At 39.7% G+C, this 17,932-nt stretch overlaps 1 protein-coding gene and 1 pseudogene across 6 annotated transcripts in view; one reads left to right on the forward strand and one right to left on the reverse strand.

Annotated features, from left to right (window-relative positions):
* The window catches only part of TP53BP2 (tumor protein p53 binding protein 2), a 125,524-nt gene that overhangs the window by 74,407 nt on the left and 33,185 nt on the right, over positions 1–17,932 (forward strand). For all 6 annotated transcript variants that reach the window (XM_053605336.1, XM_053605341.1, XM_053605339.1 and 3 more), the window contains exons 2-4: positions 5,879–6,026; positions 13,336–13,449; positions 17,331–17,413. In XM_053605336.1, the coding sequence (XP_053461311.1) occupies positions 5,879–6,026; positions 13,336–13,449; positions 17,331–17,413 (345 nt within the window). The remainder of the gene's footprint in view (positions 1–5,878; positions 6,027–13,335; positions 13,450–17,330; positions 17,414–17,932) is intronic.
* LOC128595595 (GTP-binding protein 10-like) lies at positions 8,266–9,458 on the reverse strand (annotated as a pseudogene).

Genomic DNA, 17,932 nt, shown 5'->3' on the forward strand with positions numbered 1-17,932 from the left:
ATGTGTGTACATTTTTTTGGCACCCCCAGTATATGCATGTAAGTGCAGTAGAACCTCTGAGTTACCAGAGAATGTGAAGAAACTGGTCAGCGTATAGAAGTGGTTGACATGAGAAGGTAGGCCTGGGCAGTACTGATGCATGTGGTGCATGTCTGGTCTGTGAAAAGGAGGTCAGTTTAGGGAAGCGGTCAGTGTGGGGAGCTGGTCAGCTGTGCAGTTTCTGCTGTGTGTTCACATGGTCAGTTTCACTTGCATGAGGTATGAAACAATACATTACTGGACATTTTTGAAAATTTTGTTTATTTACTTCTAAAGTATTTTGGTATAAGATACTGGAAGCTTGGACTTAACAGCTTTATTTTTTTACTGTTAGAAATCGTGAATTCAAAGCCAAAATTATTGTTCTGGAGGACTTAGTTGATAGAGTAGCCCAAATTAAAGCATGAAAGTAAATATTTCAATATGCCAAACAAAACAAAATGAAACAAAACCAGAACTATTTATCTTGTTATGTTTTTAGTCAGGGAGTTAACGTATGGTAGATTTTTGAAGAATTCTTTTACCATTTTGGGTTGCAGCACATTTGTAAACTAAAGGACGGTTGTAACATAGAACATGCCCTGCATTTTCTCATATCACCATGATAGGTTAGTCCAACCAGCCCTCTTTTGACTTTTCTTCTTTTGTGTTTCTCTTCCAAGTAAAGGAAGGAAAAAGAAATTGATACTTATATAAAAAAAAATGCCTATGTTTCACTTTCTCTATAAAATTTTAAATACTTGTAAATGGTCGCAATAAAGGCCATTATTGTGTCTAGATTATACTTTAAAAGATTTGAGGCTGGCATTCTTCCTTTCTCTTCTCTGGGATGCCACACAGTTCTCACTCCCTTTCTCACCCCACATCTTCCCGCTCAACTCCCTGCTCTCTCTTCTCTTTCTTTTTTCTACCCTTATTCTAATGTAAAATAAACTCATACTTCTATATTCTAAAAAAAGGTTTGAAATGATATATGATTTCCATCATATATGGAATCAATAATTACCATTCTATGGTTTTAAAATAAAAAAACCCATAAATATGAACTGACTTGATGATTTTATTATCTATTTTGGGTTACATAAAATAATTAAAGTGTTTTTGTTTATTTTTAGTTATAAACCAAAAAAGATCTTTGGGAAAGGGTTAAAAGTTTGTTTCAAAAAGTGATGCCCTTCATTTTGTTCTAATGGTATATTTCTAGGAGGGAAAAAATAGCAATTATAGATATTGTAGCCAACAGTAGCAGTTGGGACTGCTGGTGGCCCTACTCTATCCCATTCTCTCCTGACACTGACAGGTCAAAATTTTCCCTTTGGTTATGCAGGAAATGTCAGGTAGTTAGTGCTTAAAGCCACTTTTTCTAACTGTGTTGTTTCTGCCATGCTGTGGTGTCCAATTAAGAAATTTTCCGGCAGCGCCTGTGGCTCAGTTGGTAAGGCGCCGGTCCCATATACCGAGGGTGGCCGGTTCAAACCCCGCCCCGGCTGAACTGCAACCAAAAAATAGCTGGGTGTTGTGGCGGGCACCTGTAGTTCCGGCTACTCGGGAGGCTGAGACAAGAGAATTGCTTAAGCCCAGGAGTTGGAGGTTGCTGTGAGCTGTGTGATGCCATGGCACTCTACCGAGGGCCATAAAGTTAGACTCTGTCTTTACAAAAAATAAAAAGAAATTTTCACACTTGGCTCGGCATCCGTAGCACTACGGCGCCAGCCATATACACTGAGGCTGGTGAGTTTAAACCCAGCCCAGGCCAGCTAAACAACAATGACAACAACAACAACAACAAAAAAGCCGGGCGTTGTGGTGAGCACCTGTAGTCCCAGCTACTTGGGAGGCTGAGTCTTGCAAGAGAATTGCTTAAGCCCAGGAGTTTGAGATTGCTGTGAGCTATAACACCACCGCACTCTACCAAGGGCGACATAGTGAGATTCTGTCTCAAAAAAAAAAAGAAGAAATTTTCACACTTGATAAATTATCTTGATAATTTAAAAAAGGTAAATAAAGCCTGCAGGAGTTTAAGAGCAGCCTGAGCAAAAGTGAGACCCTGTCTTTACTAAAAGAAAAAGAAAGAAAGAAAAAGAAAAACTAGCTGGGTGTTGTGGCAGGCACTTGTAGACCCAGCTACTAGGGAGTCTGAGGTAAGAGGCTTGAGCCCAAGATTTGAGGTTGCTGTGAGCTATGATGATGCCACAGCACTGTACCCAGGGTGGTCTCCAAAAATAAAAATAAATAAATAAATAAGGTAAATAATTATTACAACAAAGAAAAGAAGCGACTGTGGCAGTTGGCCATGCTTAGTGAGAAGTGTTTGCGGTTCTCCAGATGGGGGCACACGGATGCTGGGTGAAGTGTGAATTTTCAGGGCTCGTGGGGATTCTGAAGGGTGGAGTGCAACTGGACAGTTAATACTGGTCTAGAATGCAGGAGACAAAGAATGGCTAAGAGATTCACTGTCATCAACACCATTTCCCCTTTTTGCTGGGTCATTCCCATCAATACTTTCTATAAAAACTCCTATCTTGAGATAGCAAAGCACTCCTTACTGAATAAATGGTTCCTTTTTCTCTGCCTTGTGTTAAAGTTAAACACATTGGAAGAGTTATCTGTACTGTTTCTACTCTCATCTCTGAGGTTTGCTAAAGGTGATTTCAACCAGGCCCTTACCCCATTACTCAATACTGGTCAGGGCAGTCAGCAGCCTCCATCTTGCCAAATTCTGTGATCAGTAATACTCACTCAACCCTTACTTCTTAGACCTTCTTGATCATATCTTCCTCCTTGGAACACTTTCTTTACTTGTCTTTACTTGGTTTCTGGAACACCACATTGCTCTGGGTTTCCTTCTGATTTTTACTGATGGACCCTCCACATGCTTCTTTGCTGGATCCTCATTATTCCATGGGGCCTCTGGATGTTTGTTTGTCTAGCTGAGAACATGGTCCTCAGCTTTCTTTTCTGACTCTAGCTGTCCCTAGCTGCTCTCATCTAGTCTTACAGCTCCAAATACCTCTATATTCTTGTTTCTTAATTTAGTATCTCATTCAAACTTATATATTAAACAGCCTCCTCTTGTCTCCATTTGAATGTTTGATGGGTTTCTCACGTTTAACATAGAGGCCTATGGGCCCTTCTCCAACCTGTTCATTCCCCTTTCCTCGTCTCAATAAATTGTACCACTTTTACCCTTTCTTACTTTCTTCTATTTTTACATCCTATATCTTGTCCATCAAGCATGTCTTGTTGGCTCTGCCTTCAAAACCTAACATGACTCCAGCCTTACTGTTATCTGTAGGCTGTGCTGTGATTGTATCTCATGTTGGGTACTGTGTTTTCCTCTTAACTGGACTTCCATGCCTTTCTTCCTGTAGTGCTTTACATAGTAGTCATAGTGATTTTTTTTAAAATGACATAAATCACTTCCCTATTCAAAATCCTCCAATGACTTCTTATTTTTAAAGACTGAGATATAATTCACATACCATAAAATTCATCATTTTGAAGTATGCGATTCAATGGTTTTTAGTATATTCACAAGATTGTGCAATGATCACCATTAATTCTAGAACATTTTCATTACCCCCAAAGTAGTCCAGTACCTATTAGCATTCACTCTCCATTTCCCTTTCCTGAAGCCCTTAGCGACCTTAGATTAAAATGTAGATTCCTTGCCCAGCCATTACACAGTGGTTCTCCGTGCAGGACTTCTGGACCAACACTGTCGCCATTAGCTGAGAGATTCGATTTTCAGCCCCTCCCCTAGATTTACTGAATCAGAAACTCTTTAATAACCCTTTGTCCACACCAATCTGAGATCATTGGCTTCTGCTTGCCTCAGTGAATTAATCTCCTATAATCCTTTCCTCTTGTTCCCTTTGCTTGGTACATTCTCTCAGACCTTAGCTGGGTTGTGCCCGCTCTTTGTTTTGGTTGTGCTGTTGCTCAAGAGCCCCCTCTCTGACTGCACCATAGAACTAATCTCCATACATGAAAAGTAGAAAGGGGACCAACTCATGTGTCTACTCCTACATATTCATACCACTGATAAGCCTGTGGGAAAAAGTAGCCTTAAAAGGAACACATCTCTTATCATTCCTATTTGTAACTGTAAATAAGTCAAGCTATTAGTTTTCCAGAAAGTAAAAGATAAGATCTTTGTTAAAGTTTGGGTAGTGTGGTTAAATGTAGCACTTCCTAATATTTTCTTGCTGTTATAAGGGACGGCTTAAAGAGTAGAGGATAGATCAGAACAGAATTAAACCCTGACCACCTCAGTTCAGTAGCTAAGTAGGTATTTCTGAGTCTTTTTCTTCATTTATAAAGAGAAAATAATACCTGTGCTCTTTATCTGAGATAAAGATGTAAATTCTGATGTAAGTTCCTGAGATACTATGTATGAAAGTGCTCTGAAAGGTGAAGCATACAAAGGTAATGTGCTGCACCTTGCATAGTAGTTTTTCATTGATTTACACTCTGCATTTAGTGTAGCCAGTATTTCTATAATTTAATCAACACTTTAAGTCTTGTATTTATAATAAAAAGTTAATTTTTTGAAGTGAGAACTTCAAAGAAAGTTTTCGTGTGGGTGGGGTGTATGGAGAAGTGCTATTTAATGTGTAAATTATTTGTCTTAATCCCAATACCCTGTGTGTTTTGCCCAGGGCAGCAGCAGTGTGGAATTCGGTGCTTAGTTAATAATCTTTGTTATTTTTTCAAGTGATTTTGTCAATGCTTTATGACCTTTTTTCTTTTTGTGAGACATAGTCTCACTAAGTCACCCTCAGTAGAGTGCTGTGGCGCCACAGTTCACAGCAACCTCAAACTCTTGGGCTTAAGCGATTCTCTTGCCTCAGCCTCCCAAGGAGCTGGGATTATAGGTACCCACCACAAAGCCCGGCTATTTTTTTTTTTTTTTTTGGAGTTTTTGGCCGGGTCTGGGTTTGAACCCGCCACCTCTGGCATATGGTGCCGGCGCCCTACCCCTTTGAGCCACAGGCGCTGCCCCTGGCTATTTTTTTTTTTGTTGTTGCAATTGTCATTGTTGTTTAGCTGGCCGGGTTGGGTTTGAACCCACCGGCCTTGGTGTATGTGGCCGGCACCTAACCAGTGAGCTACAGGCACCAGGAATTAATTCACTGAGGCTTTATGATTTTTGTGTGATAATTTTAAGTGCTGCCTTGATGTCTGAGCTGAGGGCTAGAACTATGTACTTTTTATTATTTAAACATACGACAAATTTTACTACATGAGTTAATTTTTATGTCCAAGCACAAGGATAAAGAAATATATTTTCCATGCAAAATATTATATACATTAAATAACATACGGTGGTAACAATGCAGTGTAGGTTTCCCGGTAAACAGACTCTGTGGTAGAAATATACAAGCAGGAAGTGTGTTTACTGGGCAGTGCTGTCTAGATGAGGACCAGTGAGAGTGGAAGAATGAAGCAGGACAGACAGAGCAAGAAGCTGAACTCTTATCAAAATCCTGACAAATATCTCAATTGATCCCTACTCAGTTGATTTTTTTTTAAATTTAGATTACTATGATAGTTTGGATGATTAGTTACATTGTTGGCCTTTGTTAGATGAAGTTCACATTATAGTTGTGCCTGTCACTGAGAAGGTGTGCTGTATACCCCCCACGTTGTGCCAGTTAGGTGAGAGCAGAAACCAGAAACAAAACCCAAATAGCCAAGGCCATTAGTAATAAAAACAAGTCTGGAGCATCACTCCATCAGATGTCAAGTTATACTACAAGTCCACAGTGATCAGACAACATGGTGAATAAACACCAATGCAGATAGTACTGGTAACTGTTTTTCTTTTAATTTTTAGATGTTTCTTACCGTGTACCTCAGTAACAATGAGCAGCACTTCACAGAAGTTCCAGTTACTCCAGAAACAACATGCAGAGACGTGGTGGATCTGTGCAAAGAACCTGGCGAGAACGACTGCCATTTGGCTGAAGTGTGGTGTGGCTCTGGTGAGAGACCCAGACAGCCCTGTGCTTTGTCCTGCTGTCTTGTGTTAGTGTTGGCTTATAAAAATGGTGCCGTGTGAATGCTTGGGTTTCTACAGAGAGAAGCTAGAGAGTAGTGTGTCCATCAGAACACAGTGTTTTCAGGCCAGCTTTATTGTGATGTACAGTCTTCTTTTGCTGTTTTTATTATCTGTAATAAAAGGAAAACACCACAATATAAAGTAAAGAAGGTCATCTGGGATGCTGTGATCAGATGGATGGTGCTCAGTATCTTTTGTATATTTAGGCTTTACTTATTTAGAAATCTTAGGTATTTTGATTGGTTTGCCCTCTCTAAGCTTTTGTAGGTTTTTAAGGAAAGCTACTCAGTGTTGAGGAACTATAGTGGCAGATGGCAGTGGTGAACTCATGCACATTATTGTAAGCCTTGAAATCAGTCCCTCAGTGTGGTTCTTTGGAGCTGTAAATGGGACAGCCTGGTTTCTTTTTGGCCCTGCAGGAGTTGGTAGATGTGGAGTAATTTTTCACCATTTCTGCCTTGTTTCTGGACAGACAGGGTGAGCTCTCACTGTTTCCTTTTTTTCCTTAGGGGGATGCCAACTGTACTGTCCCCAGAGCAAGTTACACACTGTGTTAATTGAGTTCATACCTTCACGGTATCTAATTTCAGCAGAACCCTTCTTTTCAAGCAAGTCCTATTCATCTTTGGTTGACTTTCCTATGATTGGATGTTCTACAAGGTCTTCTGTACTCTTTCTAAATTACTTTCCTTTTTTTCTTTTAAGGAGGAGACCAGATTAGAACAATCACATTAAACAGCCCAAGTGATGGTGGTGCCCATGGCTCAAGTGGGTAGGGCGGTGGCCACATATACCCAGGCTGGCGAGTTCAAATCCAGCCTGGGCCAGGTAAAACAACAACAGCTGCAACAACAACAACAAAAAAATTGTTGGGCGTTGTGGCGGGCACCTATAGTCCCAGCTACTTGGGAGGCTGAGGCAAGAGAATTGCTTAAGCCCATGAGTTTAAGGTTGAAATGAGTTTGAGGTTGCTGTGAGCTGTGACGTCACCACACTCTACCCAGGGTGACAGCTTGAAACTAAAAAAAAAAAAAAAAAAAAGCCCATGTCATCTTTTTTAAATGAAAATTAGATAACTTCACTTTCATGCTTAAAATTCTTTAGTGTCTTCTCTTCCCCTTAGAAGAAAATCCAAATTCTTTATCTGTGATTGTGAAGTTCTATAGATTCGTTGTCTTTTCTGTTGTCTGGTGCCATTGTCATCTTCGTTCCTTCCTGCAGCTTTTAAAATATTCCTTGAGTAGATATGCTAAGTTCTTATATTCTACCTAGAGTCATTTGTTGTGGCTCTTCCCACTGCCTAATTGCTGTCCCTCCAGATTGGTCATTTCTGGTTCCTTCTGGTCACTTAGATTTCAGCTAAAACATTACCTCCTTAGCGAGGTGTTTCCTGAGCTCCCTGCTAAAAGTAACCGTGAAATTAGTTCTCAGTTATATCACTCTGATTTAATTCTTTGCAGAATGTCTGACACTCTCTGATTTTGTGTATATAGATATATTAGTTTATTGCCTCTTTAATACCTATTGCCTCAACAAATGCATTAGAATGCAAACTACCTAAGAGTAGAGGTAGTTTTTTTTCCCTTATCTGTTGTTATATCCATAGCTTGAGGGGAGTGCTTGGCACCTAGTAGATGCTTAATAAATATTTACTGACTGACTAAATGAATTTCTAGCTGCTTCTGGTAACCTCATTGCATCTAGCAAGTTACTTTGCTTTGTACTTTACTGTGATAATCTAATCTATCCATTATATGCTTCCTCAGTTTCTCTTCTCTGTACCTGACATCTCTCTGAGCCACCTACTCTTTCTTCTCATTTTATTAGGAAGAAGTGTTTTGTTTGTTCTTTGCTAAGGCCTTAATATCTTTCCCGAAACTCCTAATTCCACCTGTTCTTTGCCTCTCTGGCGTCTTACTCATTGAGTTTAATAAAGCTTACTATGTGATGGTGAGGTGTAAAAGGTTTCTTTCTTATAGTTTTTTGTTTGTTTTTCGAGATAAAGAGTCTCACTATGTCACCCTGGGTAGAGTGCCGTGACGTCACAGCTCACAGCAACCTCAAACTCTTGGGCTTAAGTGATTCTCTTGCCTCAGCCTCCCAAATAGCTGGGACTACAGGTACCCGGCTATTTTTTTGTTGCAATTGTCTTTGTTGTTTAGCTAGATTTGAACTTGCCAGCCCAAGTGTATGTTTTTCCCAAATAAATACAGAAAATCTTTAGGATTCTAAAGCTGGTTCACCAATGCACGGAATTTATTTTGGCCATTTGGAAAGTCCATTTTATTAATTACCAGGAGGGCAGGTTTTGTCTGAAGTTCTTCTTAGTACAACTCCAACTCTTTTGTAAGCAATATCATAGTTTCAGAGGCAGTTCTGTATTGAGTTTTGGAAGAAAACTGAAATCCACAAATGTCAACAACAAAAAGAAATTGTCTAGTTCTTTCTATATGCTTCAGACATTTGTGGCCTATTCCTGTGTTCGTATGTGCTCCTTCTGTTAAACCTGGAAGGTCAGCTACTGATATCTGTTTGAAATCATTATACATAATCTTTCCAAGTTCAGGCTTTAATGTTATAAATGTATAATCTGCAATTGCAGGTTTTGCATGAGAAACTCGACTTAGCAAAGAGGATTTTCCAGCATTTGGGAATCCTACTAGGCCGACATCAGCTATAAGTGAATTATTTGTTTCTGCCTTTCAATGGTAAGAAATTTGTAAGTGATGGTGAATTATTTATTTCTGCCCTTTCAATGGTAGGAAATTTGTAAGTAATTTACCAAAAAGCTCTCCTTCAGCTATCAGAATTCTATCCCCTTCTTTATTTTACCATTTTCATCAGTTATTGAAATGCCCGCAGGTACAGGAATTTCCTAGTCCTTTCCTTTGGAGCCTTTCAGTTCACTAACCTATTTGCTCCTTCTTCTTTTTTTTTTTTTGTAGTTTTTGGCCGGGGCTGGGCCTGAACCCACCACCTCCGGCATATGGGGCCAGTGCCCTACTCCTTTGAGCCACAGGTGGTACCCCCATTTGCTCCTTCTTCAGTGACAAATTGTTTCTGAGGTTATTTGTCTTTAAGCTGTCTTAATGTCATTTTTTTGTGGGTTACAACCCAGACATCACCACCTCTTCCACCTTCATGAGGATAACCCATTCCACCACTTCCTCCCTTGGTGAAGAGTCTTAGGTATCAATGAAATTTCCATACTTCTGAACAACACACAACCTGTATACACCATGACTGTGTCCGGCCTGGATTCCCTCCCGCTGAAGCTGTAGGAACTTGATTTAATGATTTCTTTATTAACAGATATTTATTTTATTTTTTTGAGACAGAGTCTCACTCTGTAGTCCCTGGGTAGAGTGCCATGGTGTCATCATAGCTCATAGCAACCTCAAACTCATGGGTTTGAGCAATCCTCTTGGCTTACTCTTGAGAGTAGCTGGAACTACAGGTGCCCACCACAACCCCTGGCTAGTTTTTTGTGTTTTAGTAGAGACAGAATCTCACTTTTGCTCAGGTTGGTCTCCAACTCCTGAGCTCAGGCAATTCACCTGCCTTGGCCTCCCGAAGTGCTAGGATTACAAGTGTGAGCTGCTGTGCCAGGCAATACAAGAGAATTAATTTAAATGTTCATTATTAGGCCTGGCGTAGTGGCTTATGCCTGTAATCCTAGCACTTTGAGAGGCCAAGGCAGGTGGATTGCCTGAGCTCAGGAGTTCGATGTCAGCCTGAGCAAGAGCAAGACCCCATCTCTACTGAAAATCTAGAAACTAGATGGGCATGGTGGCTCACACCTGTAGTCCCAGCTGCTCAGGAGGCTCAGGTGAGAAGATCACTAGAGCCCAGGAATTTGAAGTTGTTATAAACTATGACACCATGGTACTCTAGCCTGGGGCAACAGAGTAAGACTCTTGTCTCCCCCCAGAAAAAAATTTTCTTGTGGTTATAAGTGGTTCAGTAAAAATCCTTTTAGGAACCTCTTTTGATTATGTGCAAGTATTTCTGTAGAGTTGATGCCAAGGAGTGGAATTCTGTGGTTAAAGGTTCATGTATTTATTTAAAAATAAATTTTATTATGTATATTTAAGGTATACAACATGATGTGTTATGTGATACGTAATAGTAAAAAGGCACTATAGTGAAGCAAATTAACATAGAGTTTCACATATTTTAAAATGCTGTATATAGTCAGATTTTCCTCCACAAAGGTTATATCACTTCCTACCCCTTTTAGTTATTTCTCAAAGTATCCCTCTTCAAGGATTATAATAATATTTTAACTTTTGTTAAACTGATAGTTGAAAACTTGTTTTTTGTTTAAATTTGTATTTTTCTGATTACACGTGAAGCAGCCCTTTTTTTTTTGTTTACTGGGCATTTGGTTTTCATATTTTTTTTTTTTTTTTTTGTAGAGACAGAGTCTCACTTTATGGCCCTCGGTAGAGTGCCATGGCGTCACACAGCTCACAGCAACCTCCAACTCCTGGGCTTAAACGATTCTCTTGCCTCAGCCTCCCGAGTAACTGGGACTACAGGCGCCCGCCACAACGCCCGGCTATTTTTTGGTTGCAGTTTGGCCGGGGCCGGGCTTGAACCCGCCACCCTCGGTATATGGGGCCTGTGACTGAGCCACAGGCGCCGCCCGGTTTTCATATTTTTAGTTGTTCTATATCCTCTGTTCAAGTTTCCTTTGGCTTTTGCCTTTCCCGCTTGATTTATAGGTATTTAAAAAACTTTGTTCTGGATCTCAGACCTATTTGTGTGTTATTTGAAAAAACCATTTCTTATTTCAAAGCTGTAAATGTATGCTTCTGTTATTTCATTCTGTGTTAAAGCTGTAGCTTTTCTTCTCCTTTCTCTTTCTTCTTTTCTTTCCCATTTCCTCATTACCCTCTCATGTATTTGCTTAGTGCACCTGTCTTGGATTCCTTTTAAGAGCTAGAGACTATGCTTAATTGAGAGGGTTACAGAGAGGAAAGTTACCTGCCATCAAATATCTTACCATGCACATAGAGAAACAAGTATCCACAGATATTTAAAATTCAGTGTGATAATTGCAAATAGATGTGCTCCATCTGCAGGAGAAAATGGTGCTGGGGAGGATGATGAATGCTAGGCCTGACGTGCAGATTCACACAGCAGGAATGCTATGGCAAGGAGATACAGTAATGTGTCACTTAACTATGGAGGTACGTTCTAAGAAAGGCGTCCTTAGGTGATTTCGTCCTTGTGCAAACTTTGGAAGGGTGTACTTACACAAACCTAGATGGTATACAGACAGTCTACTACACACCTAGGCAGGCGATGGTGTAGCCTACTGCTGCTGTTATTGTCCTGATACTGTAATATGGGCAGTTGTAACACAGTGTTACAGATGTGTGTATCTAAACATACCTAAACATAGAAAAGATAACAGTAAAAATACGGCGTTATAATTACATGTGGTCTGTCCTTGAGGGTGTTATAATTACATGTGGTCTGTCCTTGACTGAAATGTCGGTAGGTGTGGTGCAGCATAGAGTGTTAGTAGGCAGCTTTGGGAATCTTTGACATTTCTGTTTGAGCTTGTGTAGATCACAGGGCCTTTAGGTTGTTAATGCCCAGAACTTGCGAGAAGGTCCATACTCTTCCGGGTGAGTCGGCTTGGACTGGAAGTTCCTTCACTTCTTTGCATTCTCTCTGCTCCTGGAACCTGGAGATTTTTCTTCTCTTGAGTACAGCTTGTGTGTGGTGTATGTGTGTGCGCATGTGTGTTTGTTGTTTGGGGGTGGAAGAGGTCTACTCAGAATTTTCTTTTGGCAAATATCTCTTCAGCTTTCTCTTTTGGGAAGTCTTAGCATTTTTAAAAAAAATTTTTATTTCGGGGCGGCGCCTGTGGCTCAGTCGGTAAGGCGCCGGCCCCATATACCGAGGGTGGCGGGTTCAAACCCAGCCCCGGCTAAACTGTAACCAAAAAATAGCCGGGTGTTGTGGCGGGCACCTGTAGTCCCAGCTACTCGGGAGGCTGAGGCAAGAGAATCGCTTAAGCCCAGGAGCTGGAGGTTGCTGTGAGCTGTCTGATGCCATGGCACTCTACCGAGGGCGATAAAGTAAAACTCTGTCTCTACAAAAAAAAAAAAAAATTTTATTTCTTTTTTGTTGTTGTTGCAGTTTTTGGCCTGGGCTAGGTTTGAACCTACCACCTCTGGCACATGGGGCTGGCTTCCTACTCCTGTGAGCCATAGGCACTGCCCCCAAGTCTTAGAATTTGTGTCTGTGTCAACACAGTATGTTATGTTACTGTAGGAAGAAACAGAACCATATTTTGTTTGTTGCAGCTAAGCAGACTAAGCTCAGAGTTAGTTTACAAAAGTTGGCTGTGCTTAGCTGTTCCCTTCTCTGCCCACGTTGTTTATTTAAGGTACTGAGATAGTGTCTTTGACTACTGATAAGTGTGTTGAGTTTTCTTAAGACTATTTCAATGTTCTTGTACTTAAAAATTGTATTGATGTTTCTGGGGCTTCTTTGATTTTAAACACTTGCCTCCTTAAAGAGTATGTTTAGTTTTTATACCCAGTGCCCTTGTGATTGGAAGATTTTTTTGAGGAGACCTTGAGATATATTATTTCTCCTGAAACTCCCATTTTTACTAGTTGTGCCCTTCTCTTTGTTGTTAGAAATGTTTTGGCCACCAGCATTCTTTCCCGAAGAGGGGCCAAATAGATGTTTTCACTGCAGTAAATAGCCTTTTATTTGGAAATGGATATCTGTTTTAACATTGTAAAATTATAATTTCAAAAAGCCTATATTAAAAAATATAATTAAAAAACAAGGCTGTCTAGAAAGTTGCTTTTTAAGTTTTTCTTTGTGTATTTGAGAATCATACAGCATTAGTGTTAGAAAGGGCTGTATGATCTAATAGATTTTACAGAAACTTTTATAAACCACAGAAGTTAAATGGCATGCATGCCTGTGGCTGATAAGAAGCTGTTGGGTTAGACTTGAGCTCCTGACAGTGAGCTGAGATCTGTTCCTCTCTCTAGTACTCTACCTTAGCTTGACACTGATTTTATGTGTGGGAAGTCTGTGATTTTCTAAGAGTTCTTTTAATGAAAAATAAATGTATGTATCTAAGATGCTAAGTATTTTCTACATCCATAATGCATGCCTTATGTGAAGGATGGAGGTAAATGGTATGTTTATCATTCTTTACTGAAGACAATGTGATTTCTTCGCATTTATTTTAGAACGTCCAGTTGCTGATAATGAGCGAATGTTTGATGTTCTTCAACGATTTGGAAGTCAGAGGAATGAAGTTCGTTTCTTCCTTCGTCATGAACGCCCCCCTAGTAGGGACATTGGTGGGTACCATTCTGTGAATCATGACAGACATATGAGCTTTCATTTTTTTCACTGGAGTAACTGGGAGCAGTAGGTGGCACAAGACGAGGAGCCGGGTAATTTGAGAGGTGGAGGAGAGATTAGGAGGTTGTTTGGAGAGGAGAGAAGTTGGTGTATAGTTTTTTAATGTAGGTGGCTGGAGGAATAGAGCAGGTGGTTGAGACTTTAAGAAAGAAAGGGAATACTTGATAGGCCCAGGTCGCTGAGGAGGTGCTTCCATAGCCCTGATGGAGAGATTGGATTCCTCTTTTGTTATGACAAGACAGTAGAAAAACTGTGACAGATGGAATTAAATTTATGTGTTCTGTGGGAGTCATTTGAGGAAATTTTCATCTGGAAACATTTTTGTCTTTGAGGTGGGAGGCAGAGTCATCTGAAAGTGGTGGTTGTGGAGGTGGGTGGGAGTTGTAGCTGTGTGGAGAAAAGGAGAGGTGCTACCTCGGGAAGCCAGGCTGCTGGGGCCTGCTGTGCCTGTTGGGATTGGAGACCAGGACACCATATAGGATTCTTCTTCAGTGGTGGTCTGCAGTCCAGGCGAGTTATAACATGGATTGACTTAACTTTCCAGACAAATTCAGGGGAATGTCAGTGGACAGGGGAGAAGAGATAGGGTGACATGTAAGCTGGTTGGGGAAGAGTTGGAGATAAGAGAGGCAGTGGGGAAAGAAAGACAGGATTAGGAGACTGCAGGTTTCAGTTCTGTGAATGAACAGGTGCAGTGAGAGGAGGTTAGTGAAAGAGGCAGATTGAAAGGAGATTGTAATCCAAAAGAAGAATGTTTAAATTGGAAATTTCAGAAGTTTTAAAGTGCATCTAGGTGATGGGGACCCTGAGATGAACTGAACGGCCAGCATTTAGGTGGTAAAGTCATCTAGAATGAAGGAAGCCCTTAGAGGTAGAGAGAACCAGGGAGTCAGTGGGCCACATCTTCAGTGACTAGGGATTGTGACCAGAGTTTATAGTTGACAGTAAGAGTTTGGAGAGAGTGCTGGAAGTAGCATTAGACATTGGGGACACGGCTGTCCTATGGGTTGGAGGTCTGATAGGATGAGGGGGAATGAGCAGCTTCAGATCTGAGATCCACAGGGAGGCTCTGTTCTCAGTGGGAAGTCATGGGTTGTGAAGTAGGATTACTGTGTTCCTAAAAATGATGTAATTTTAGAAATGGAAAGTTAAGGGTAATTTGTGACTTTCATATGATTCTTGGGAGTAAGAATGTGGGTAATGGGTGTTAGTTATTGAATGGTATAAAAATCTCAGTTTTATTTCTGTTACCTTAATACAAGTGTCCATATAGTACCTGACCATTAAAAGCAATTAAATTTAGAATATGAGGTGGTGCCCGTAGTTCAGTGAGTAGGGGCACATACACTAAGGCTGGTGGGTTCAAACCCGGCCTAGGCCAGCTAAAAAGCAATGACAACTGCAACAACAACAAAAAATAACTGTCCGTAACTGTATTTTAAGTAAGCATGTATTTTTTTTTCCTAAGACCGTTTTTGTATTAATAGTTTTAAATTGGCATTTGCATCTAATTTTTATTTTGTTCTTTATTTACATTGCATACATCCTTCTCTAATTAATGAGTTGAATTTTACCCTTTCATCTACCAGTTCAGATATCTTGCTGTATAGTACTGAGTAAATTATTAAATAGTCTCTCAATAGTGCAATATACAGTTTCACTGTGTTTGTAATGTGAGAAATATAATCTGAAGATAAAGAAGTGTTTTCACATTGTTGCTAAACACCAGTGCCACATAGTGTTGAATTGGAGTAAAACAGGATTGCTTTTCAGTTTCCATCAATAAGGAATTAATTTATTCTTTTTGGTTTAGACAGGTAGGTTAAGGATTATGACTGTGTTCTTTTTCTGATTTAATTAGGATCCATGACCCAGAATGTATATGAAATTATTTTTAAAGCTCTTAATTTTTATTATAATTGTGTAACTGATTATATAAAGGAGAGATTACTTAATTGCTCTCTTTGAGGCAGCAAAGAAGGCAATTATTCTTAAATTATAAATTTTTTTTTCAGAAACATTGTGACAGATTACTTGAGTTATTTTGTCAGAGTGTGGAGTAGTATTTAAAAAATAAAGCAATGTATTAGAATTAGGTGTAAGTGTGATCCTTGGCTCTGAGGTAGCCATGTTTATTTACTGGCACGGGAATTTGTGCTAAGATTTTTGGCAGGTATTGTAGACTTGGATTCAAGAGAAATTTTGGTCTAAAGTTTCTTAAGAGGTAATTTGATAATTATTTTAATTTCTGGGAAGTATAGGTGTGAGCTCAATTTAATAGACTTAAAAAATTCTCCTGTTGGTATTTTTTTATTCTATTAGTTTAAGACTTTTCTTTTTATGATGCATTAAGTAACACTGAGAGACCCATTTATTTTGGCTTGAAATATTCTTTTAGCCAAAAAGTCAGAATATAGTGTTTTTTGGTCAGTACTTTCCCAAACTAAGAAAACAGACATTTTTTTTTTTAATAGAAATTGGGAAGTACTTCATAGTACTTACAATTACTACAAAATGTCCTTAGTAAACCAGGTAATCAAAATGTTCTATTTTCAAGTGTTTCCTTCCCATAATAGATTAAAAACACTGTAAGGAGTACAAGGATGGGTTGATTTAATTTTCGGTTATTTCTTTTAGTGACGCTCTTGATTTTGCTACTCAGTAGCTAAATATAGAGAACTAGGAGGAACAGCTATACACAAATGCTATGAATTACCTGTAGTCAGAAGTGCATTTTGTTAATATTTCCTTCTTTGATATGTGGATCAGGCAGGTTTCCTAAGGAATAGGTGGCATGTGATATTTTTCCCATCCAAGTACTAACCAGGCCTAACCCTGCTCAGCTCCCAAGAGCAGGTAAGATCTGGCACATTCAGAGTGGTATGACTGAGGATAAATAGTGCTAACTATTCACTGTTCCATGTAATTGATTTTCCAAAAGAGGCTGAATTAGGTGATAACTCCACTGACATTAGAAAATATTTTGTTTAAAATATATAGCTGGGTGTTGTGGCGGGCGCCTGTAGTCCCAGCTACTTGGGAGGCTGAGGCAAGAGAATCGCTTAAGCCCAAGAGTTGGAGGTTGCTGTGAGCTGTGTGATGCCATGGCACTCTACCTAGGGCCATAAAGTGAAACTCTGTCTCTACAAAAAAAAAGAAAAAAAATATATATATACTTTTGGGACTCGGCACCCATAGCACAGTGGTTACAGCGCCAACCACATACAGTGAGGCTGGTGTGTTCTAATCCAGCCCAGGCCAGTTAAAACAACAATGACAACTGTAACAAAAAATAGCCAGGCGTTATGGCAGGCACCTTAGTCCCAACTACTCGGGAGGCTGAGGCAAGAAAATTGCTTAAGCCCAAGAGTTTGAGGTTGCTCTGAGCTGTGATGCCATGGTACTCTACTGAAGATGACATAGTGAGACTCTCAAAAAATATATAAAATACACACACTTTCAGGCTGGGCACTGTGGCTCATACCTGTAATCCCAGCACTGGGAGGCTGAGGTGGGCGGATCACCTGAGCTCACAAGTTCAAGACCAGCCTGAGCTAGAGCAAGACCCCCCCACCTCTAAAAATAGCTGGGCACTGTGGTGGACGCCTGTAGACCCAACTACTTGGGAGGTTGAGGCAAAAGAATCTCTTAAGCCTAGGAGTCTGAGGTTGCTGTGAGTGATGGGCGACAAAGTGAGACTCTGTCTCAAAATAAAATATACTTTCAAATATACAGTAACAGAATTCAGAAATGAACTGGTACTTGAGATATCTTTCAAATCTGGTGTTAATACATAGTTTTTTAATTTTATGCTTAGTGACTGGACCAAGATCTCAGGATCCCAGTTTAAAAAGAAATGGTGTAAAAGTTCCTGGTGAACATCGAAGAAAAGAGAATGGTGTAAGTGATTGTTTTTAATCCATACTATATATACCTCAATGATACTGGTTTTTAAACAGAAAATACAAATTATTTGTATTTATATAAGTGGAAACATTCCGTATGTACTCTTTTTTTTGTCTGATTTCACTCAGCATAATTATTTTGATATTCATCTGTGTTATTGTGTATACCACTAGTTCCTTATGTTGCTGAGAATCATTTGGATATATTATAGTTTATTTATCTGTTCCCCTGTTGATGGACATTTAGGTTGTTTCCAGTCTTTGACTATTCCATATCAAGCTACTATAGATATTTGAGTATAGGTTCTTTATATGGACATGTTTTTAACTCCTCTTGAGCAAGTACTTACGAGTAGAATAGCTGGGTCATATGGTATGTGTATGTTAACTTTTTAAGATACTGCCAAATGTTTTCCAATGACTATTGCTTTACATTTCCACCGGAATTCCAGTTTTTCCACATCTTTGCCAACATTTGGTATGGTCAGTCTTTTAAATTTTAGCCATTCTAATA

This window comes from Nycticebus coucang, chromosome 10 (assembly GCF_027406575.1).
Source record: "Nycticebus coucang isolate mNycCou1 chromosome 10, mNycCou1.pri, whole genome shotgun sequence".
Classification (NCBI taxonomy): domain Eukaryota; kingdom Metazoa; phylum Chordata; class Mammalia; order Primates; family Lorisidae; genus Nycticebus; species Nycticebus coucang.